The sequence below is a fragment of the Epargyreus clarus genome, unplaced genomic scaffold, assembly GCF_041222505.1.
Source record: "Epargyreus clarus isolate Ecla_fem2 unplaced genomic scaffold, WU_Ecla_fem_2.2 ptg000019l, whole genome shotgun sequence".
Lineage (NCBI taxonomy): Eukaryota > Metazoa > Arthropoda > Insecta > Lepidoptera > Hesperiidae > Epargyreus > Epargyreus clarus.
This window is the reverse complement of record NW_027332227.1, coordinates 6,738,177-6,760,610: the sequence shown is the minus strand read 5'-3', so window position 1 is coordinate 6,760,610 and position 22,434 is coordinate 6,738,177. Positions and strand designations below refer to the sequence as shown.

The window sequence follows — 22,434 nt, the reverse complement described above, 5'->3', positions numbered from 1 at the left end:
TTTTAAACTGTTTCACAGATCGTACTTTTTTCAGGTCGTAATTTTGTTCAAAGATGTTGCCACTTCCTTACCGTCAACAGCATATGAGCAGAAGTTCCAGTCTCTATTAAGCTGATTGATGGCACCTCGCACCTTCTGACGTAATACTGCTTGGCCGGCGTCATTGCAAAGTACCGAGCTTGGGAACAGCATGGAGATTTTGAAGACACGTTGTGCTGGAGAGGCAGCTGCAAAATAAAATAACAGTATGGTGATTTCATCAAAGCTTGTTGATTTTGACGCGATTAATTAAATTGATATAAAACTAGTAATGTAAAGGTAGTGTTCTGACCGTGTAACTTGACCGTGTTACGATGTATAAATAGATCAGATAAAGTATTACATGCTGACACTTACGTGAACAAGCGGGGTAAACGAGCGGCAAGCTGGGATCTACTGTTGGTCGCCAGAAACCTTCAGCGCCACATGTGTAGAAGGGTGGTACCGGCTGCGAGAATCTGAGACCGTCGCGACAAGCGATCTCGCAGACCTTGAACTGACCACCCGCGCCCCAATCCCGACATGACTGGTAACCACCAAGTGGATCAGGGAGAGATGGGCAGAATTCAGCTGTAAAATATTTAATTAAAATTAGTATTGTTTTCCATTTAATAGGTTTTGAATTTGGAATATAAATTTTTCTACTTACATAGAACAGTAGCTTTGAAAGTACACGTCGCAGCATTTCCTGCAGCATCGTACGCGACATACGCAATATCATACGCTCCCCATGCAAGATTTTGTCCTGGTTTATGACCAGATTTCTCTACTACTTTCACGACTGCTACGTTGTCACTAAATACAGGCATGTCCCAGTTCACAACCGAGGATCCGTTCTTTCCAATAATCCACAAGTCTCCAGGGCAGCGATCAACTCGTGGAGCTTCTTTGTCTACTTGTAACTGTTGACATTTAGCACCGGTGTAACCATTTGGACATACTCTTTGGCCGCAATGAGATGGCACAATTCTTTCTACTCCTCCAATAACATCTTCGTATCCAGCCCAAGTAAGAACTAAACCGCTGTATAGAACAGGCTCAGTTCTGCAGTCACGGACTTGTTTCTGGATTTCATTTGTTACGTCTAATGCGCGGTTCCATATTTGTACTTTGGTTAAGTGGCCTTGGAAGCCAGATTCGGTGTAAGCCTTGGGGTTATCAGACTGTGGCTTTCCTAATGTTACCCAGACGCTGCAAAGAGATTAGACAATTTAAGTGCATAATTTTAAATAAATGAGTAAGCTCATTATTTGTCTTTTTAATTTATCAATACCAATATCCTCGTTTCATTTAATTAACAGAAAATAACAAGTAGATTATTAAACTAAAACTTACTATTGTGGCAATGATTTTCCGCTGCCATAGCCTTCAATTTTGCTGGCTATTAAGCCTTCTGCGATAAGCGTTAATTCGCCGCCGTTGCTGCCATCCCATACTAAGGCTACGTGATGCCATTGCCCATCATTTACTGTGGCGAATTCACCGAAGCTTAAATACACGTCTTGGAGTTCGGGAAACAGAGAAACCTGGACACCACTTGAGTGCATCTGAATGATTGTTCTTCTATTAAGGGCAATATGTGAGTTGCTAGAAAGAAAATAAAAAAAATATAAGTGTTGTGTACAAAAATATCTTTCTTCGCTTATTTCTTTGTGTAAGCGTATGGTATGAATCTGAAATATGAAGACAGTTGTTTTTTTTTTACTTTTGTGTATCATTATGTAGATTTATTAAGAAGGTTTGGTTAGGATAATTATTTATTACATAGGCACATCAAAGTTGTAACAGATTAAATTGTTTTACCTAACGCCGTAAGCTGTGAAGAAGATGCCGCCTTCATCTTGTTGTGTATATTGAACCCACATAGCGATGGTCAAACTATCAGCTGATACAGTATCGAATGGCACCACTTGAGCAGCACTTGAACGTAATGGGTCACTAAAGTAAAGGTCGTAATCAACGCTTATTGCTGCAACAAAAAAAAAGATTAGTAACGTTTCTGAAAATCATAAAGAAAAAATATTGTGAAATTATTGCGTACTTTTTCTGCAGTCATCTCCGGTAAGATTAAATGGACATTGACAATAGAATCTGCCGGGTAAATCGATACAAGTTGCAGACGGTGGGCATGAGTTTTCTTTACAATCTACGATGTCTTCATCACAGTTCTTTCCTTTGAAGCCTGGAGCGCAGATGCAGGAATATCCTTCTCCTTCATCGACACAAGTAGCACCATTTTGACAAAGTCCAGCTTCACAAGCATCAAATTCGTATTGGCACCCGATTCCAGTATAATCTTGAGAGCAAGTACAGTTTAGACCAGAACCAAAGTCTTGACATTTGCCTCCATGCATGCACGGGCTGCCAATGCATCTTTCAGGTGCTGTTTCACATTGTTTTCCATCTGTTCCACTTGGGCATCTGTAAAAGCAGGAAGGATAATCATGTTATAAGTATCTGCAATAAAAATGATAATGTTAAAATATTTCAATTAAGTAGTTACGATCGATATATACTTACACGCAGAAATAATCTTGGAAGAGGTCGATGCAGTTGGCGTTATTTTGGCATGGTCTATTCATACAATTTCCTATATCTCTTTCACAACGCTTGCCTGTCCATCCTGGTTGACAAACACATTTGTAATCCCCAATCTCATCCTTACAGGAACCACTATTATAGCACGGGTTAGAAGCACAATCATCAATGTTTGTCTCACACATCTCTCCTGTAAAGCCTTCACGACATACACATTGATATTTGTTATCCAGATCTATACATTGCTCAGTGCCTACTGGATTGCAAGGCTCGTTGAGGCATTCATCGATTGCTGTTTCACATTGTAGTCCTATAAAGCCTGGACGACATTTGCAAATAAATCCATCTATTTGATCAGCACATGTAGCACCATTTTGGCAGGGATTTGAGGCACAATCGTCAATCGTATGTTGACATCTCTTTCCTGTATATCCAGCTTCACAGTTGCAAGTGAAATCGTCAATGCCATCAATACAACGACCACCATTTTCACAAGGAGAAATAACACATTCATTAATATTGATATCACAAGAAGGTCCAGACCAACCAGGGTCACAAATACATTGGTGGGTAAATAGTTTGTCGACACAAACACCATGCCTGCATGGTCCGTTTGAGCATAGGTCTATTTTTTCATGGCAGCGTTTTCCTGTGAATCCAGGTGGACAGTTGCAGCTGAAGTCGTTAACTAGATCAGTACAAGGTGCGCCAAGTAGACAAGGTTTCTCAATGCAGTCGTCTGTATTCATTTCACATAGTTGACCTTCCCATCCCGGCAAACATTCACATTTAAATCTGCCTTGTTGTAAAGCAATACAAGAAGCCCCATTGTTACAAGGATTTCCATTTGCAGAGCAAGGGTCAATCTGTAAAAGTAAAGGTACGGTAAGTAAGTAAAATTCATAATTTTTAAGTATAACTTATTAGAAATAATTAAATTGTCAAGATATAGTTTACCGTAACGTCACAATCAATTCCAGTGTATCCAGATCTACATAAACATGTGAAGTTGTTATACCCAGGCTCATCTTTGCACATAGCACGTTCGGGACATGTATCATTCCTGCAATCAGATCTTTCTTCTTGACAATTGATACCCCCGTATCCTGTAGGGCAGGAACATCTATATCCTTGTGGTAAGTCTATACAGGTTCCACCGTTATAACAAGGTTGACTTTCACACTCGTCGATATCAATTTCACATCGACGTCCCGAGAATCCAGCTGGGCAGTAACACTGGATACCATGGCCTTTAGGTACGCACAAACCACCGTGTTGGCAAGCGCTGTTTGAACATTCAACAGGTAAACAATCCTCTAATCCAGTAGCGCCGGTGCCTACAGTTTTCATGTTTGTTGGGCACTCCATACATAAGTTTTGTCCTACTAGGTTTTGGTAAAAGTTTCTTGGACATTGTGAACAAGGTGCTAGACCTGTAGGTGAGTATGTTCCCGGTGCACATTTAGATCTACATTTATCTCTTCCAGGAGCCGCAGGTTGGTAAGTGAAAGTATTAACTGGACAAGCTTGGCAGTCCTTAAATCCACCGACTGGTGGTTCCCCTGTGTAACTGTTTCTGGGACATTCCAAACATGGTACTAAACCGGTTGGCGAATATGTTCCGTAGCCACAGACTGGTATACAGTCTGAAATATCTTTTGATCCTTCTTCTCTTGTAAAGGTTCCCTGTGGACATTTCAGACAAGAGCCCTGTCGCGCTTGATTTTGGAAGTAACCTCGTGGACACATTGTACAACTCTTTTGTTTTTCTCCTGCAAAGGTACCAGCAGGGCAATGCACTGTAACAAAAAGAAATTCAATTATTGTTTATATATTTTGCATTTATTCTTAAGATAATAAAAATATGCAAAATTAATACATACAGCATCTGGGAACATCGTTCGTGTCCATATTCAGTACTTCACCAACACTGCAAGTAAATCCTCTTGAAATAGAACTTCTGATTGCTCTTAAGGGTGGGCACTGATTTCCAATAGACGATACATTGAGCACCGGTTCAATAAGGGCACTGGCATATGGGACGGACAGATCAAATATGAGATTCAGGGTTGAGCCACAGAGGTCATAAAGTTGAGTTTGTCTAATAGCAGGAGTAATAGCTAAAATGAAATCCATCTTGACGACATTCTCGTCTAGTAGACTTGGCATGGCCTTTATGAAAGTAACATTGATGTTCACGTTGACTGCTGAACAACGCTGTGATAGTCTTTCATTTAATATATTATCGTATTGTGCAAGAAGATCCTTATATTGCGGCAAACAAGCATTTGATACCGCTCCCAAAGCACGATATTGTACACTTGCTACAACATGATATGCTGCTTGCTGAGTATCTAAAAAAAAGAAACATTGGGTTAGAAATTGGATTATTTAAAATACTTCTTACGAGACAAAACAAAGAATGGAAATAGAGTAATTATAAACTTACTTTCTGAGACACAATCCGGTACTACTGCCGTAGGCACCCATTGGCGTTTGGTTTCGCATACAAATGTCTTAACTGGTTCTCCATCAGTAAAGCGGAATCCTGGACTACACGTTGCGATACACTGGATTCCTCTATCACCTGGAAGGCAGTTCATAGCACCATTTGCTGGAGGCATAAGTTCCCAGTCTACACATGGCGTTGCTTGTACCGATACCTGAGGAGTAAATATATTTTTTAAGCATGCAAATATTCATTGATGTTTTAAATATTTACGATTATTCTGTTTACTTACTTGGAAGTGACATTGAGCCTTATTGCCGTATTTATCTGAAGCAACCACTGTTACATTTTCATAACCTCGTATAGGAATTACTGCTCTTTCTGGGATGAATTTCAAAAAGACTTCACCTGATGCGTCCGTTGCGTTAATGCGCCTCCTCGTTTCATTAAAGTTAACAGCGTAGCTGTCTTGCTTGTCTACTAACTCAATAACGTAGCTTTGAGGACAGTTCAGTCTTGGAGGAGTATAATCTGGTACAGTGATGTTTACTTCACAAATAGCAACATTTCCATCAAAGTCAAATGCTACATATCTGACTACCATGTTGTGGAATACTTGAATCGGAGTTCTGAAATGCTTAGGAGTTACATCTAATCTTGCAATAGCGCCTGAGTTGTCAATTGCAGTTGGTTCAGTGAAGTTTACAGGCAATAAGCCTCCGTTAACATCGGTTTGAACAACAATTGGTTGTTGCGGGCAGTTTTGGAATACTGGTGGCTCATTATCTGAAAGATAAAAAGATAAAGCGTTAATTGAGAAATTAAAAAAGGTTTTCGTACTTTAGAAATTGAAGATTGATAAAAAGTTTTATTTTTGGTATTTACTTACCGACACAAGGGGAGTATCCATAATCATAACCTAACAATGGTTCTGCCGAAGGTTCATCGCATCCCATCAATTCAAACTTGAGACATGCGTTGTCCATGAAGCTTACGATACCCAGAATAACGAATCTAGCTTGAACATATTTTGGTAGGGTTATCATTGCCAACTCTCCATAATTTCCGGGGTCCCTCATTGTTAAGTTAAAGTTGGGGAAATAAACAACATAATTATCGTTTTCAGCTTGCTTATAGAAGAACCTAATTTCTGTTGGGCGACCAACGATGTCGGACGTCACAACACCTTTGACTAGAATGGCTTTAACTCTGTATACTTTTCCTAAGTCGACACTGACATAAGTAAATGCTTCTGTTTTTCCACACCATCCTGTTACTGAATTAAGCCTGATATTTTTCGCTTCATAGTTTGGTCGTTCAGATGTTGCATTAATTGCTGAATCCGGAATTCTTCCAGAAGCCAAACCAAGTGGTCGGATTACTTTGCATTCAGGCTCACGAATACAAGTTATGGGTCTGGGATTGATTAATATATAACCAGGTCTAGAGCAGCCGAATAAGACTTCTGATCCTTGTTCATAGCTTCTAGCGATCTGATATCCATCTGCGGGTCTGCCTGGATCATCACACACTGGACCCTCGCAACGTAAATCTCCAAAGTCCCAAATACCATTTGCTTGACACCTGACTACATTATCATGTTTGCTCGTTTGTCCAGCGAGTTTAAACGTGTTTTGACATCCAAAGAAGAAAGAACTCTGATACCGCGTGTCAAGGTATTGACCGTATTCAGCACCAGGTGTAGGCATAGGAACACCACAATCTTTACGCGGACATTGCGGTTGAGCCCCAGAGAGCCAGTAGTCAGGAAGACCCTGAAATCATTAAAATATGTAATGTAACTTTTAATATTATTGACATCTAAGGAATCATGTAAGTTTTTGAAGAAATAAATAAGGAATTGTTTAATTATTTACCGGTTTTGGATCATAAACACATTGTCGGAATGGAGATGTTACTGTATTTCTCAACTGGCGTCCAGGTGATGTGCAAGTAATAGTAACATTGTCTCTGTATGGTACCAGTACACTTTCAGGATCATCTCTAATAACCCTCAAACCATCGTTTTTATCATCAGATAAAGTAACACAACGAGCATCTGAAAATAATATTTTGAATCAATATATGTTATGCTAGATTCTGAAAATAAAATATTATAAACCTTATAATTATATTAATCTTACATTGACATTCAGGCGCAGTGCCGTTCCAGGTACCGCTTGAAGTGCAAAGAAGAGAAGTGAAACCTGACATAACATAGCCAAAGTCACATTGGAATTGAACAATGTCTCCGAAGTGGTACGAGGCCTTCGTTGATAAGAGTTGTCCGTTTTCTGGGGGCGCTAGTGGTGGGCACATGACAGGTACACATGATTTATTTCTTTGGTATGTATCACCATCTCGTTCACCAGTTTCAGATCTTTCAATAGAGAATCCAGCTGTACCATTTGTAGCGTAGAGTTCATACCCTATATTACAGCTGCATGAAAAGTTGCCAGGGCTGCAAGAAAAGAGTTAAATGTTAAATTTAAAATATATATTTATATGGTAGCTGTTACTGTGTGTGTATGTATATTACATTTACTTACGTATTAATACATTTTTGATCACATCCACCATTATTTTCGCTACACTCATTAATGTCAGCACAGTCAAGTCTGGCACATCCCATTATTTCCAGCTTTAGACACGGGGCTCCAACGTAATCTTGAATCTTAAATTTAACAAACTGGGCTTCGATTGGCATTGGTAAGTTCAAAACGGATAGAGTAGGTTCCAAAATTCGGAACTCAACAGCAGTACCGTCTGGATTTGTATAATCTTTGAATACATCTGTCAAGTTGTTGGTGTATTGTATTCTAATAGCTGATGTAAATGCAATATTGCCATCAGCTCGCATGACGCTCGTGGTACGGAAGCCTCTGATTATTGTTGGTGCTCTTAAGTCCACAAGAATCCAATTTGCTCCAGCTTCTAAGTTATTTCCACACCAACCACCTCCGTTGTTCAATCGGATCATCTAATATGTAAAAAAACAAATTGGTATAAAAATAAATTTAATAGGGTCTGTAATTTAAAAATAAGTGTCATTTATTATTTGTGTAGCAATATAGTATTAATGACTTACGCCTTTGTGATATCCAGATTCTGGTGTGGATGTCGTAATGGATTCATCAGGAATAGCACCATTGATTAATCCAAGGTCTCCAACAGGTCTGCAGTCTAAGCTCGGAGCGAAACCAGATTTACAAGGACAGAAGAAACCTCCCTGAGTATTTTTACATTCCGTTGACGCCGAATCACATTGACTACTTATGCACTCATTGATGTCTTCGCATGTTGGTGCGGCATCGAAAGCTTGGTTTGGCCCACATTTCAAAACACTGGGACCATTGAGCTTGTATCCTGAAAATATGAGAAAAATAACATTTACATATTATTTTCTTCAATACTCACAGTATGTACTCATTTTATTCAAAGTCAAAGTCAAAGTCAAATACCTTTATAACATTGAACACGCGCTTCATCTCCAAACATATAAACCCTCGTCTGGTCAACAATGAATCCGTTTTTGATCTCAGGGAACTTAGGGCAGATAGCTTTTGAGCATGTGGGTACATCTCCAGACCACGTGCCGTTACTCATGCAGAGGAGCACTGGTTGACCAGATCGAACGTAACCAGGCTCACATTCATACCGAACGATTGTACCGTAGCTCCTGCCACCACCGTTTAGTATGGTCACGTTAGCATGTGGAACATCCGGAAGCGCAACACACTGTGACGCTGTAAGTAAAGAATAAGTATTATCAGTTATTTTGGAATTATGTTTTTTTATGTCTATTTGATGTAGGTTTAAACACAAGTCAGAAATATTTTTGAGGGTTGTGTAACAATTTTAAGTATTGAATATGTAAATGGAATCGATTTGTCGAAATATTGTCGTAATATTGTTGTCGAAAATTGAAATTGGAATATTTTATAATGTCTTTATATTTTTTATTAGAAGAAATATCTAATTCAAATACGTACCAAGACATGTTGGTGTCCTTTCCCATCTTCCGTCAGCTAAACAGGATATTCTTTCGATCGGCTGGCCAGTTGGAAAAGCAAATCCAGCGTAACATTGATATGTGGCAACACCTCGATATGTTACATTTGTAGAGCCAATAGAGAAGCCATTATCAATTTGTGGTACTGGTCCACAGTAAACCTCTGCAAATTATAATAAATCTCTATGTAAATACCTGACCTTAATGACATTCAATGACAATAAATAATAATCACCTGTAAAGAATATAATAAAAATTATGAATCATTACGATTATCTTTACCTTGACAACTAGGAATGTATGTTGTCGACCATTTTCCTCCATCTAAGCATTTAGTCGTAATACGAGATTTTCCGGTAGCAAACTCTTGACCGATTGGACATGAAAACGTAATAACTGTTCCAAAAGCAGTATCTCTGTTCGACGCCAAAGCTCCGATTCCCGATTTAAGAGGTGGGCAATCTGAAAAATGAATTTATAGTAGTAGAAATACGTTCAATAAGAATACGTTTAAAACGAATTTGAATACGTTGCATTATTCCTTATAAATAGTTTTTTCGAATCTTAAAATTTCAATACCTGCTGAGAACGTCGCTTTCCATCCTATTCCATTATGCAGTGCATCAGACACGAACCGTATTAACATTTCCCCACTTGAGGCAGTGAGTGTTATTCTAGGCTTAACTGTAAATCCATTCTCAGAATGCAGCCTAAGTCCACTTGTGCTCGATCCATCGAAAACTTGTACCACGTCGGAGGGGTGAATATTAAATTCGTCAAACTTCAGTGATAGTGGGCCGCCGTTGGGATTTTTAATTCTATACATACACTCTTGATTATTTGGGTAGTTACTTAAACCGTAAGCAGGTGAGTTTATTGTTCCATTTGCTGCGATAACAGTTGCCCTGCATCCCTGAGAATATCTCATATTGAAACCCTTTTTAGAATCACCAAGACTCGTTCGGAAGTACATGTAAAGATGGTTGGTAGTAGATATAACCATTTTGTCATTTTCATCGCCGGGTCCTGTTAATCTAGCCAATACTGGACTAGAGGGTGTATTTCCATCCTTTATTACGATATAGTCTCTGTTCATTTCTAATTCTAAGTCCTCGATCTCTAAAGAAACGATTCTTCCTGGCTGGGCTTCGATTATGTACATGCATTCTAAGCCACCGGGATAGTTGTTTGGATATCCAGGAGAAGTCAACACCTGGCCTTGCGGAGTGGCTCTAAGGATACCGCCACAGTTAGAGGATTCAGTTTTCCATGAAGCACGGAAACCCTTTCTCTCCACCGACCCGTCTGAACTAAACTTAATAATCATGAAATTCGAAGCGGAAACGTAAAGTTTGTTAGATAAATCTTGTTTTCCTGATAGTGTCGCTAAGTTGACTGATTTATCTTCGGTTCTGCCGCCTACTAGGATTTGAACAGTGTCAAAAGACTTTTCAGTTTCAAAATCTTGGAACTGTAAAACGATATTTTGGCCTTGTGGTCCCTCAAGTGTCCATTTGCATTCACTGAATGGTGGATATTTATGAGGGTAGTTGGGGCTTTCCACAACATCTCCACTGCTAGCCATGTAGAAGTGACATTCGGAAGCGCAGTCCATTTCGTCGGAAGCATCGCCACAATCGTCTTGCTTATCGCACTTGAAGGCTGCGTTTATACATCTTCCGTTTGAACAATGGAAGGTTCCTAAAATCAAATCGAGCTTTAAGCTATTGTTTTCGTTAACCGTAAAAACAGTAGGTAATCAATTAATTAAACAAAGGATCTAGTTGTTTAAGCATGAGGGCCAAGTAATTGAAGATATAAAGACTAAATTACATTATAAAAGAAAAATACATACCCGCAGGACAGGCATTAGCTTTACACATAAATGGGAGTAGTGTTTCGCAAGTGGTAAGTTCCCAGGATTGGTTGTCAGTTGTGACGTGAACGTCCACACACTCTCCATCTTTCGGGTTTGGTTGTCTTAGGTCCCAGTAGCCAGCGTACTGGGACACAAGGGCACCAGCAGCTGACTCCAGTGTGTTTGTTCTAAGGTCATCGACGGTCGCGAGTCCAAGCCAATAGTGGTTATTGCTTGGAGATGAGGGCACCATGCTTGATGTCATATTGTTTTCCGTGTAGCTGTCGACGACCATCAGCTCGCTTCCATACCTACAAATGAAATATCATAGTAAAAAAAAATATTTTCTCCGATAAAATAAAAAGCGTACCAAATATTCTTACACAAAAGGTTAAAATGAAATTTCAGTCATTCCAAGAAAAAATCGTTAGCAAGCATAAAAGAAATTAGGTACCTTCGACATAATTCCGCCGCTTTCTCCCATGAATGTCTGATATTGAAGAATTTGTAACAGTGTAAGCCCTTGAGCTCCCAGCCTGAAAAAATGAAATACCTTTTATTAAAATACTGAATAATTGTATTATATTTCATATTATAACAATAGCCAATTCTGGTTCATATTTGCGAGTCTAATATACTTATGTAGTTTCATACACTCTAAAGCTGTTTATGTGTTACATGATGCAGTTATTTATTTATTTAGACGTACCTAATTCTAACTAATATTACAAATGCCAATGTGAGTTTGTTTTGTCTGTTGTAGACTTTCACGCTTTAACTACGTCACCGATGAAATTTTTGACACACGTTGGGAGAAGTCCAGGTAAAGACATATCTTTTATACCAAAAAAATCTGCTCTTGAGTTTTAACTGCGAGTGAAACCGCGGGTAAAAACTAATTCCATAAAAAGTACACTTTATTTACGTGTTTCTATTGATATGGAACTGATTGAACCAAGTTCGTCAGTCTAGTAACGTGATTGTGTTACAAAATTACCTTTCTTCTTTTTCTTAAACGTATGATGACTACTGTAAGTGCGGAAAGGAATAATTTATGTATTTCAAGTAGGCGGTGAAAGGAAAACTTTGCATATTTTGTGCGCGCAACTTGTTAACTTTGTGAATTAACTTTGCAAATAGTCATAATACGTGTGGCTTTCACTTCACAAAGGGCTTGCGGTGAAAACATTAGAAAATGTTTCATTCTAAACTTAGGTATGTGTACGTAACATGTTTGTGTCATGGTTTGTAAACAAACTGAAGCTTATTGTAAAGTCGTCATAGAAGGGTCAGAATTGTGAATTAAATATAATTATAACAAATTGTTTTAAAGGCGTTCTGAATAACAACATTGGTACAATTATTGTATTTTGTTTAAAATAATAGTAAATTAGTTTAACAGTCGGGTAAAAATAGGTTTTCTGAGACATTTTCTGTTATAGCAGTAACTCAATTTATTTAAATATTACAGTACAAATTACTATACAACTTATTATAGCTTTATTTATGATGGATGAATTTTTTGTATTTTGGTTTTACGGGATGATATGTTCACCCAGCGAAAAAATCGCTTTATAAATTAAAATAAATAACTTGTTACATCCTAAAACTGATAAGCAACAATATGTCGCAATCGACACAATACCCAAACTCCAAAGGAATCGAAAATCCAATTTCGAAATCGCACGCGCACGTTGCAATTATGGAATACTTCCGTGCGTGTAGTAAACGCAAAAAAACAAACAAGCACAAATAGAGCGTGCGAGTTTGGCGACCGATCGCGAGACCGCGTATCGCGTTCACTACACGCTTCACCGGAGCTCGCGACTCGGTGCAATGCTTGACCCACTTGTTAAAACGTTGATGTACATTGGCTGTTCAGTATTAAGTACTATAAGGTTAAGGAATTTCTAACGAACCCTTTGTTGGTTGGACTTCAGACCTATTTCTGCCTTATAACAGCAGTGTTATGTGCTGCTGTGTCTATTTGAAGGCTATGGTACGAGAAACATAATGAAGACATAGCGGCAATGATATTCGAGACGCACCTGTGGTTGACCTCAGGTAAGAATGTAATCTGGGGGTTGTTACGTATTTTCATGGGCGGCAGTAGTCGTTTACCATCAGGTGGACTGCAAGCTCGTCTGCTACTCTTTATTATAAAGAAATGAATAAATATGTAAGATAGAAACAGTTTGCTACGAACAGCAAGTAACGATTTGAAAACAAGAAACTTACTAAAAATATATGATAATTAGAATACCGTTATACTCAAAAATGATCAGAATTTCATACCTCTTAATCGATTTCGGTACTTTGGATAATTTTATCTATAACTTAGAACTGCTATTGTTAGAAAAAGGTTTCCAATAGTATTAAATTTACGATGAACTTGAGTTGAGAACACTTAAGCAAAGAAGAATAGCAATTAAGCACTTCTTTATCTGTTGGTAATGAAAGTATTAAATATAGAAGGTATTTATTGTAAATTTTGTAAAAATTAAGAAATAGAATGATGTAGAAATAAATTTTTGTAGGAGTGCTTGCCTTCAGGCGCCATCGCTAAGGTAAGGTATTTATTGAAAAAAAAAACATGGCAAGCGATAAGAGAGAAGGGATGAGGGTTGTACAATGTAGATAATGATAACGTAAAAAGGGTTAGATAGGTGCGTTCCGAATGTTAACAACTTATAAATATGTATGTGTATAAAAATATGAAGTGATAAAAAATATAGTTTTTTTTAACGGGAAAAAGATTTTCGTTATTAAATAACGCTCAAAAATTCATTCCATATTCTAACAGCAGGAGAAGTATTCTTAGGAAAAAGCATTTCAATGTAAATATTGTTTACATTACCTTAGATAACGGATCATTATTTAAACACATAGAACACGGTTCCAGACTATAATGTAATCTTGTCTAACACTGGAGTAAACCTTTGCAGTTGAGCTGTCAAAACATTGACTCAAGATTCTACCCGCTTAGACAGCATAAGGTAATTACACAGTCAGACAATTAGACAGCACCTATACCACAGCATTTGTTTAAGATTGATTTGAATATCCTATGTCCTATTATTAGTAATGTAAAGTTTCGACTAGCTGGCGCAAACGCTTGCAATAATATCAGTTGAGCTGTCAAAACATTGACTTAACAATCTACGTGCTTAGACAGCGTAAGGCAGTTTGTAGAACACATTGAATTGAAGGTTATTTCAAATCAGTTAAAGGGTGATTTGAATATCGTTTCAATTTGTAATCACTGTGGTATGTCATATTATTAGTAATATAACTTTCCTTCTAGGTAATTTTAAAGCAGGGGTTATTAAGCTTTCTTGATGTTTCTTTTTCGCCGTTAAAGCAATTATTAATTTAGTTTAGAGAAAATTACAGGGTGTGTCAGGGATTTGAACCGCGGATTGCTCGATTGAGAGGTGGCGTTTGAACTAAGATAGATATCTTACTAGAATTATTCATATCTCATACAATTATAATACATGCGTTATATCCCGGGCGCACAGCTGAGCAGAGTTAGTTATCTACAATAAACGGCTCTTGTTTGGGTTGGCGGGTGAACAAGCCAGGTTAGCGTGCCTGTATAAATATCAGCAGAGCTGCCACAACATTGGCTCGAGATCCTAGTCTGCATACAATAGTCACAATACATTGTTTATAGAGTGTACTAATATAGAATTTATTTCAATATAGGTGGCAGTCCAAATGGCAGTTTTGAAGTTTTACTTCTTTTGGCAGATTTGGAAAATAGCGTGGATAAAAACTGAGCGCCACGTTGTAACAATTTTTGTAGTATTTTTTTTTCATTTATTGATCTTTTATTCTGTATTTATTAAAATGCATAGAAAATATTTTACTAATTACGCAAAAGAAGTGTATCTTCTTACGTAATTATAAGCGTTTTAACTAAGTTTCAGTGTACCTACATATTATTATTTACTTTATATGTTAATTTTCATCGCAAGAAAATATCCTTACTGTATTTATAAACCACATACTTATCTAGCATCAAACATTCTCCATAACTAAAGATAAAAGTGAGAATTTTGATCATAAAATACGACTTTCACCATATTTTAAAGTCTAAAGAAAACCAGTCTATAAAATGCCGTTATGAAATTTTACTATCACGATGCGACATTTTCTTCGCAGCAAACTTTACTAAACCCGCAATCTGCAAAGCTCAAGCAAATTTCAATGTTATCGATAATGTAAATCGCACACGTTCGACAAACTTGCAAAGACTGCTTAGCTCAATATCAAGCCTGTAATATCGTTAGTGGGCGCCCTTCTAGTAAGTTTACTCCTCTCGCTTGTTCAAGAATAGCAATTAAATTATGACTTCAAATAATACTATTATTTTGGATTTGCATAGCAGTATATGAATTTCTGATATTTGGAGAAATGGTTGATTATTTTGAGGGAACTATGGCGCGATAATTTTTTTTAAATATGTTATAGGAGTAACAAACAATGCAGTCTAATGGATGGTAAATGGGAAAAGTACCGTGCGTAGACATTTAACATCTGTATTCTGTAATCAACTCTATATTGAGGTCCTACCTGAAGTAGGCCACAGATGATTAAGCGCACCCTTTCCACATTGTTCGAACCTAAGTCTTCTCTACGCTTTGAACCTAACTCAAAGGAAGATTTGTATTAGTGAATGTTTATTAATTAGTAGCATTATAATTAGCATTAAGGAATCTTCACACTCAGCTCCCATGTCACCGGTCTCGGTCGACTGGGGTTGTAACTGTCGAGTCCGGTCTGGTTTCGATCCGGCGCCCGGTCACCGACACGGTGCCTGAGAATCAATCGACTCAAGTGCATCCTTAAGGTCAAGTTCCGTTAACGCGATTATGCGTTTATTATGCGCGAGTTTCAATCATGGTGTTAATTTTTCTGTTGTGGAATATTTTTGACATTACTCAGAATAATATATATATTTTATTTATTTTAGTATCCTCACTGGTTGGCTCACTGGTTGGTGAGTCGGTATACGGATATAACATTTTGTTCTTATAACTAATAAATGAATAACAAAAAATGATCATACATAGTTTAATTATAAAGCATTTTCTGAAGATTTGTGAGCAACGTTGTGATAAAATAGAAAAGATTTAACATTCCTATCTTGTGGTCGAAGTTGATAGGTACCTATTATGATAAAAACATATCATTTATTTTTTCCATATCCTGTTCATAAATGTTTGTATGACTGTGATGTGGTATTCGCATGATTAGGTATATGTGTCAACGAACGGTAGAAGTGTCAAGAACACATCTTTAGAACATTAACTACATTGGAATGTAAAGGTAGTAAAAGTTTCAGTTTCTACTACTTTACAGCAACAATATGTAGTATTATTGTTTTCTTGTTCGAAGGGTGTGGTAAACCAACGCTTGGATGTGTTGTTTCAATTGTTTTCCCATGGACAACGCATCAGTGATCACCTTCAGTTAACGCATCTCGTATTTGAACTAATGCTATTGTTTTTAAATGGATTTCATGCGACTGGTACTTTATTCACTTAATGTAAAGTAGTTATTATAACTAGGCATGTAGTATTTCAACTGCATTAATATCTGCTGAACGTAGTTTACAAAGTGTGACTATAGAACGAACCTTTGACTTGTCGGGGACCGATATGCGCTCATCCGGAGATTGAGTTACATGTGCGAGCAGTTCGAAAGCTTTGTGGAGTTGCAACTATTGTCTGAATCCGAAATTTCCATCTGTTGATTTAAGTCCTTTCAGCTAATTGAATCTTAATTAAAGCGACTCCATTATTGTGTTCGCAAGTGTAACGGTTATAAAAACCGGTTCATAGCTTTCGTTATTCAAATTTACAACTGTATTCCGATTGCGTAATTGAGAACAAATGTATTATAGACAGTATTTTCTAAGGCCGCTGTGTCACGATAGTGTATCACGTTAAAAGTCACTAGTGAGTCACGTTGGTACGCGTAATGTGTGCTCGAACCGCCTTTCACTCATTACGAATGTGAGCTTCAAGGCTGAACACCCGTTTGACGCCCAATCGACTCTAACGCCTTAGACAACAGTCATTGGCGTGCTAGCCGTGCTAGACAATAAATTTCCAGTTTTTGTCCTCTTCCGACAAACTAAACTCGACGCTATTGAGCTGGACGATAAATTTCAGTTTTTGTCCCATTTCACATCGTGTTAGGGATAATAAAAGAACACCTGACCTTTATTGTTATAGATAAACTCTGTAGATTGTTCATTGTAGGTTAACTCACACTCTCAGTTTATCTCCTAGTATTGGTATTAATGACGTCACAAATTGATGACGTACATGTTATTTTATGCTACTGACTAAAACACAACTAGTTCATATCATTCATATGAATGATCTCAATGAGACGTAACCTAAATACCTAGACCTAGACGCGAAGAAACACTTCATTGACTATTACGTTGAAAAAAGTCAATATGAAACTTTCGTTTATATTTACAATCCGTTTGTAACCGATACGAACAGCATACGTAACCTACAATTGAGTTTTATTACTCGTAAAATCATTTTACGACTCTTCGATTATTACGAATATATTAGCCATCTATACGGATATATCTTATGTATAAAATTCTCGTGTCACAGTGTTAGTTACCATACTCCTCCGAAACGGATTTACCGATTTTCACCAAATTTTATATGCATATTCAGTAGGTCTGAGAATCGGCTACTATTTATTTGTCATACCCTAAGTGATAAGGGTGGTTCAACCTTAACATTTAAAAACGGGCCAGACAGTTATTTATAGATGTAGTATAAATATGAGAGATTTTAATGTTGTTCTCATCACCGCCTTCCTAAAACAGTAGAGTAGAGTATCGCTGTGGTTCCCTGGTTTAATAGGTATGGTAATATAAATATACTTGTCAATATGACCTCCTAACTTTATATTCTAGTAATCTGTAACAAATTTCAGTTAGGACTATCGATTTCTTAATGTTTAAGAGTTGTAGTAAAAGTACAACATCTCATGTTTTATTATTCTTACTTATAAAACATTATACTTACTTAAAAAAACTACGCTAAAACCACACGAGTGTGATCGTTAATCCTGACAAACTTGATGAAAAGAATGTGATAAAATTATTAAAATCGTGTCTTGTCATAGGTACATGAAAATTATTCAAAATTTAAATTATCTTGGCCGTCCATGGTGGATAAAAATTGAGTTTAAAGCTTCCGTTATGTTCCGTTTTTTCTGGGATACAGATACAGGCGATGCTAATAAAAGTGTAGTAACAATATCAGTCAGGCTCTAAGCTGTTCATTAGGAATAGGAAATAATGTACGGCTTTGGTTCCGACGTTTCAGCGTGTTAAGGAGTGACTTTGAGTTAGATTGCGTTGCGCAGTGTGGTTCAGTCGACTGAAGCTTGAATTAAATTACCGGTTGCAACCACATCTGTATTTTGGGTATACATGATGGAAAGTTATACATTTAAAGGTGGTAGAACCCTTTGTGGTTCAACTCCGGCGGCACCACCGCCACACCTATTTCTACCTAATAACAGCAGTGTTAGGCGCTGCTGTGTTCCGGTTTGAAGGGTGTGGTAAGGGAGACAGACTTTTCCGAGGCGTTCCAGCTTAGTCCTCAGGGGTAGCGGCGCATCTGTGGCCGACCTCAGGTAGGAATATCTAATCCTATCTGGGGTTGATTACAGATGTCCATGGGCGGCAGTAGCCACATCAGGTGGACTGCATGCTCGTCTGCTATTCTTATATTATAAAAAAAAAAAAAATGATATACGAAGTTTATTTTAGAAGGGTTTAAATAAATATTCCACAAACAATGAGATAAATCGCAATATAAACGTTAAATACCTCACACAAACTTACAACATACTCGTAGCGCTATTTTATGTAGCGCGGCATTTTATCACATAGTCATAGTATTTAATTTTGCGAGATTGATTTTTGGCGGGCCCAGTGTTCATCAATCATGTATTTTAATGAATAATCCTGCCAAAAATAATACTTTTAGGTATTGAACGTAAGAGTCGAATATTGAAACACCTAATAGGGGTTAGTCGCTCGGTTCCTACCTCTACCAATTTGCACGGCACGGCATGGCATGGATTAGGTCCCAGGCCTCTTATGTTTGTGACCTTTTCTAGTAGTGCTGTTGTTAGAACACTTTATGTCAAATTTATTTCTGCCTAATAACAGCAATATTAGGATCTGCCATGTACCACTTTGAACTGTGGCGTAAGGGAGTCTTATCTGATAGACTCCAACTTAGTCCTCTGAAATAACAACGCACTGTGGTCTCACGTAGGAATTTAATTTGGGGTTGATTACAGACGTCCATGGGCGTTCAGTAGCCACTAATCAGGTGAACTGTATGCTCGTTTACAACTTCAATATTATATAAATAAGACCCGTGTCCATCCATGGCGCATGAAAATTGCAGTCAACTGCAGCCCAAGATTAAATTCAAATCGAATGTGCATCAGCATCTCCATTCTAGATCTACATGCAGCTGACATTGCGATGCGACTGATTCAATTACGCGGGAGACGTGTGTTGGGATGGACGAGATAACCTATACATGATGTTTACTAAACTTAGTAATCTACTATAATTGGAATAAGTAAAGGCTCTTGGATAAGTACGTCTCCCTTAACACACCTTCCAAAGCGGAAGACAGCGTTTAAAAATATTGTGATTAGGTAGAAGTAGGTGTGTTGGTGGCGCCTCTGGAGTCGAATCCCAAAGAGTTCTGCCACCGTCAAAATTAAAATTTGAGGTTTTTAACATTTTTGTGCAACAAACAACAAGCAGTGATAGCCTAGTGGTTAAGAAACGCGGCCTCTCGATCGAGGGGTCCGAGGTTCAAATCCCAGGGCACGCACCTCTGATTTTCAAATTAATGTGCGTATTAGAAATTAATTATCACTTGCTTAAACGGTGAAGGAAAACATCGTGAGGAAACCTGCATACCTGAGAGATTTATAAAAAAAAAAAAATCTTAAGGGTATGTGAAGTCTACCAATACGCACTTGGCCAGCGCGGTGGACTATGGCCTAATCCTTCTCATTCTGAGAGGAGACCCGTGCCCAGCAGTGGGACAGTAATGGGTTGATGATGATGAACATTTTCGTGGACATGTACCGTCAGGTGGACTGCATATATACTGCTGTTTCATGATTAATACCTAACATCAACCATTTGTTATAAAATCCTAAATCCTATTGTAGATTATGGGTTTTCAAATAAAACTCCAACTTGAATCTTCAGTTCTTTTCTTCTTGTTTTTATTCCGAGGCGTACACACCTTTCCATACAAAAAGGCGAGCTTAAGTACTTATTTTGGGTACCGCAACAGGCGCAGGCTCAGTCAGCAACCGCGTCCTATTGCCGTCCCTTTCTAACATAGCCTGTCTTACTCTTACAATTCTATGCTTACACTCTATTGCTATCCTACTCTTACATATCTATTCTTATTACGTAGGACTTATATCTATTGCAATAAAATGTCTTATTTACATAGTCTTAATTACATACACAAGTTACATTAATCAACATTTACATTTAAATTCTTAGGCCGTTGTCGTCCGTAATATTCTCCCCCCGGCGTAGATTCTTCGAAGCCTCCTCCATCTGAAGGACGGCAAGCTTCGTCGCTGGCCTCTGGAACACACCTCCCTTTGTGCGGACGTCTGCAGACCGGACGATGCCATCAGGTCCCGGGTGAACTCGCTCGACGACTCCTCTCGGCCAGGTATTGCGGGGTAAGGCGTAGTCGACCACAATTACGAGATCGCCTTCCCGCAGTTGTGACGCCTGTGCGTTGGACGGCCCCCGCGGAATGAGCGTAGGCAGGTACTCTCGCAGCCATCGCTGCCAGAACTGGTCCGCCAGTGCCTGCGCCCTTCTCCACGTGCTGCGGTCCGCCTCGGTGCATGGCCCCGTCCGCGGTAGCCCCGTCGATGAGCCGATGAGGAAGTGATTCGGCGTTAGTGCTTCCTCGTCCTCGGGGTCCACGGAGACGTGCGTGAGCGGTCGCGCGTTCACGCTGTACTCGGCCTCGGTGATTAACGTCTGCAGTACCTCTTCTTTTGGCGACTTTTCTTTGAGCGTGGTGCTTAGTGCGGTTTTTACTGAACGCACTAAGCGCTCCCAGGCTCCTCCCATGTGTGGCGCCCCCGGCGGTATGAAACGCCAGTCGGTGTTGTACTGCAGACCGTAGTCCCGTAGTGCTGCGATCCATGCTCCGTATGTATTTCTCAGTTCGACGTCGGCCCCTCTAAAGTTAGTGGCGTTGTCGGAGTATATGACGCGCGGCCAACCCCTTCTGGCGGCCATCCTTCGCAGCGCCATAACAGCTGAGTCCGTAGAGAGCGACTGGACGATCTCTAAATGAATGGCCCTTGTGGTGAGACAGGTAAATAGTGCACACCACCTCTTTTCGTGTCTTCGTCCGATAGTCACCGTTAGGGGCCCGAAATAGTCCACGCCACAATAGGTGAAGGCGCGGTGCCCCGAGTCCAACCTCACTTTAGGTAGGTCTCCTTTCGGTGGTGTCGTCGGAGTCGCCTTGTACACGCGACAGTATTGACACGCTCGTGCTACTTTCTTGACTGTAGGCCTCAAGCGCAGTATGATGAATCGTTGACGGAGCTCGTTGACGACTCGTTCGTTATTCGCGTGTCCCGCCCGGCGATGATAATGCTCGACAAGCAGGTGAGTAAAGGGATGCTGCCCGTCGAGTATTACCGGCTCATTAGAGTGCGTTGTAGAATAGAGCGCACCTATACGGCCTCTTGCGGTTATTAGCCCGTCGTTCAATACTGCGTCGAGCCTTTTAAATTTGCTGTGTCGTTGTAGCGGCTGGTTGTGACTTAACCGCGCTAAGTCTTCGCTGAAGGAGTCCCGCTGCGCGCGTTGAAACCACCGTCGTTCGGCCGCTTCTAAGTGTGACACTTCTAAGTGTAGAGTCTTGTCTCTAGATCGAAGCTTCTCGACGAATAGCTGAGTAAGTGCCGTCGCCCTTATAAGCTTCAGGTAACTGGAGAACCTTCTAATGTCGGGTAATGAGTCGTTGCGGTCCGAGTCCTCTTCTGAGACGGTGTAACACGTCTCCCCGGTCTCTTCACCTTTCCCGTTCTCCGTAGGCCAGTGCTCTTCTGTGGCTCGTAGGAATTGCGGTCCCGTGAACCACCGGTCCCGGCTGTCGATCCCGTCGGTTTGAAGCCTGGTCGCATCGTCGGCTACGTTGAGTGTTGTAGGCACCCATCGCCAATCCTCTGTATGTGTGAGCTCGGCGATCTCAGCTAGGCGATGTGAGACGAACGGCGTGTATTTTTTCGTCTCGTTTCTTATCCACTGAAGGACGGTGCGGGAGTCACTCCAGTATATGACTCGTTTGGGTTTCCAACAGCTGTGCTCCCTGACTATAGTGTTAGCCATTCGTGCCCCGATTAACGCAGCTTGGAGCTCCAGTCTCGGAATGGTTAGTAACTTCAGTGGAGCCACCTTCG

At 39.4% G+C, this 22,434-nt stretch overlaps 1 protein-coding gene across 3 annotated transcripts in view; it reads right to left on the bottom strand.

Moving 5' to 3' along the window:
• The window catches only part of uif (sushi, von Willebrand factor type A, EGF and pentraxin domain-containing protein uif), a 122,714-nt gene that overhangs the window by 11,262 nt on the left and 89,018 nt on the right, over positions 1 to 22,434 (bottom strand). For all 3 annotated transcript variants that reach the window (XM_073083802.1, XM_073083803.1, XM_073083801.1), the window contains exons 4-25: positions 11,351 to 11,432; positions 10,894 to 11,207; positions 9,618 to 10,739; positions 9,321 to 9,500; positions 9,019 to 9,201; positions 8,488 to 8,772; positions 8,115 to 8,392; positions 7,576 to 8,006; positions 7,171 to 7,487; positions 6,904 to 7,085; positions 5,916 to 6,801; positions 5,319 to 5,812; positions 5,027 to 5,240; positions 4,461 to 4,931; positions 3,535 to 4,376; positions 2,560 to 3,443; positions 2,081 to 2,460; positions 1,843 to 2,008; positions 1,375 to 1,626; positions 689 to 1,230; positions 397 to 609; positions 72 to 227 (exon numbers count right to left, since the gene is read on the bottom strand). In XM_073083802.1, the coding sequence (XP_072939903.1) occupies positions 72 to 227; positions 397 to 609; positions 689 to 1,230; positions 1,375 to 1,626; positions 1,843 to 2,008; positions 2,081 to 2,460; positions 2,560 to 3,443; positions 3,535 to 4,376; positions 4,461 to 4,931; positions 5,027 to 5,240; positions 5,319 to 5,812; positions 5,916 to 6,801; positions 6,904 to 7,085; positions 7,171 to 7,487; positions 7,576 to 8,006; positions 8,115 to 8,392; positions 8,488 to 8,772; positions 9,019 to 9,201; positions 9,321 to 9,500; positions 9,618 to 10,739; positions 10,894 to 11,207; positions 11,351 to 11,432 (8,874 nt within the window). The remainder of the gene's footprint in view (positions 1 to 71; positions 228 to 396; positions 610 to 688; positions 1,231 to 1,374; positions 1,627 to 1,842; positions 2,009 to 2,080; positions 2,461 to 2,559; positions 3,444 to 3,534; positions 4,377 to 4,460; positions 4,932 to 5,026; positions 5,241 to 5,318; positions 5,813 to 5,915; positions 6,802 to 6,903; positions 7,086 to 7,170; positions 7,488 to 7,575; positions 8,007 to 8,114; positions 8,393 to 8,487; positions 8,773 to 9,018; positions 9,202 to 9,320; positions 9,501 to 9,617; positions 10,740 to 10,893; positions 11,208 to 11,350; positions 11,433 to 22,434) is intronic.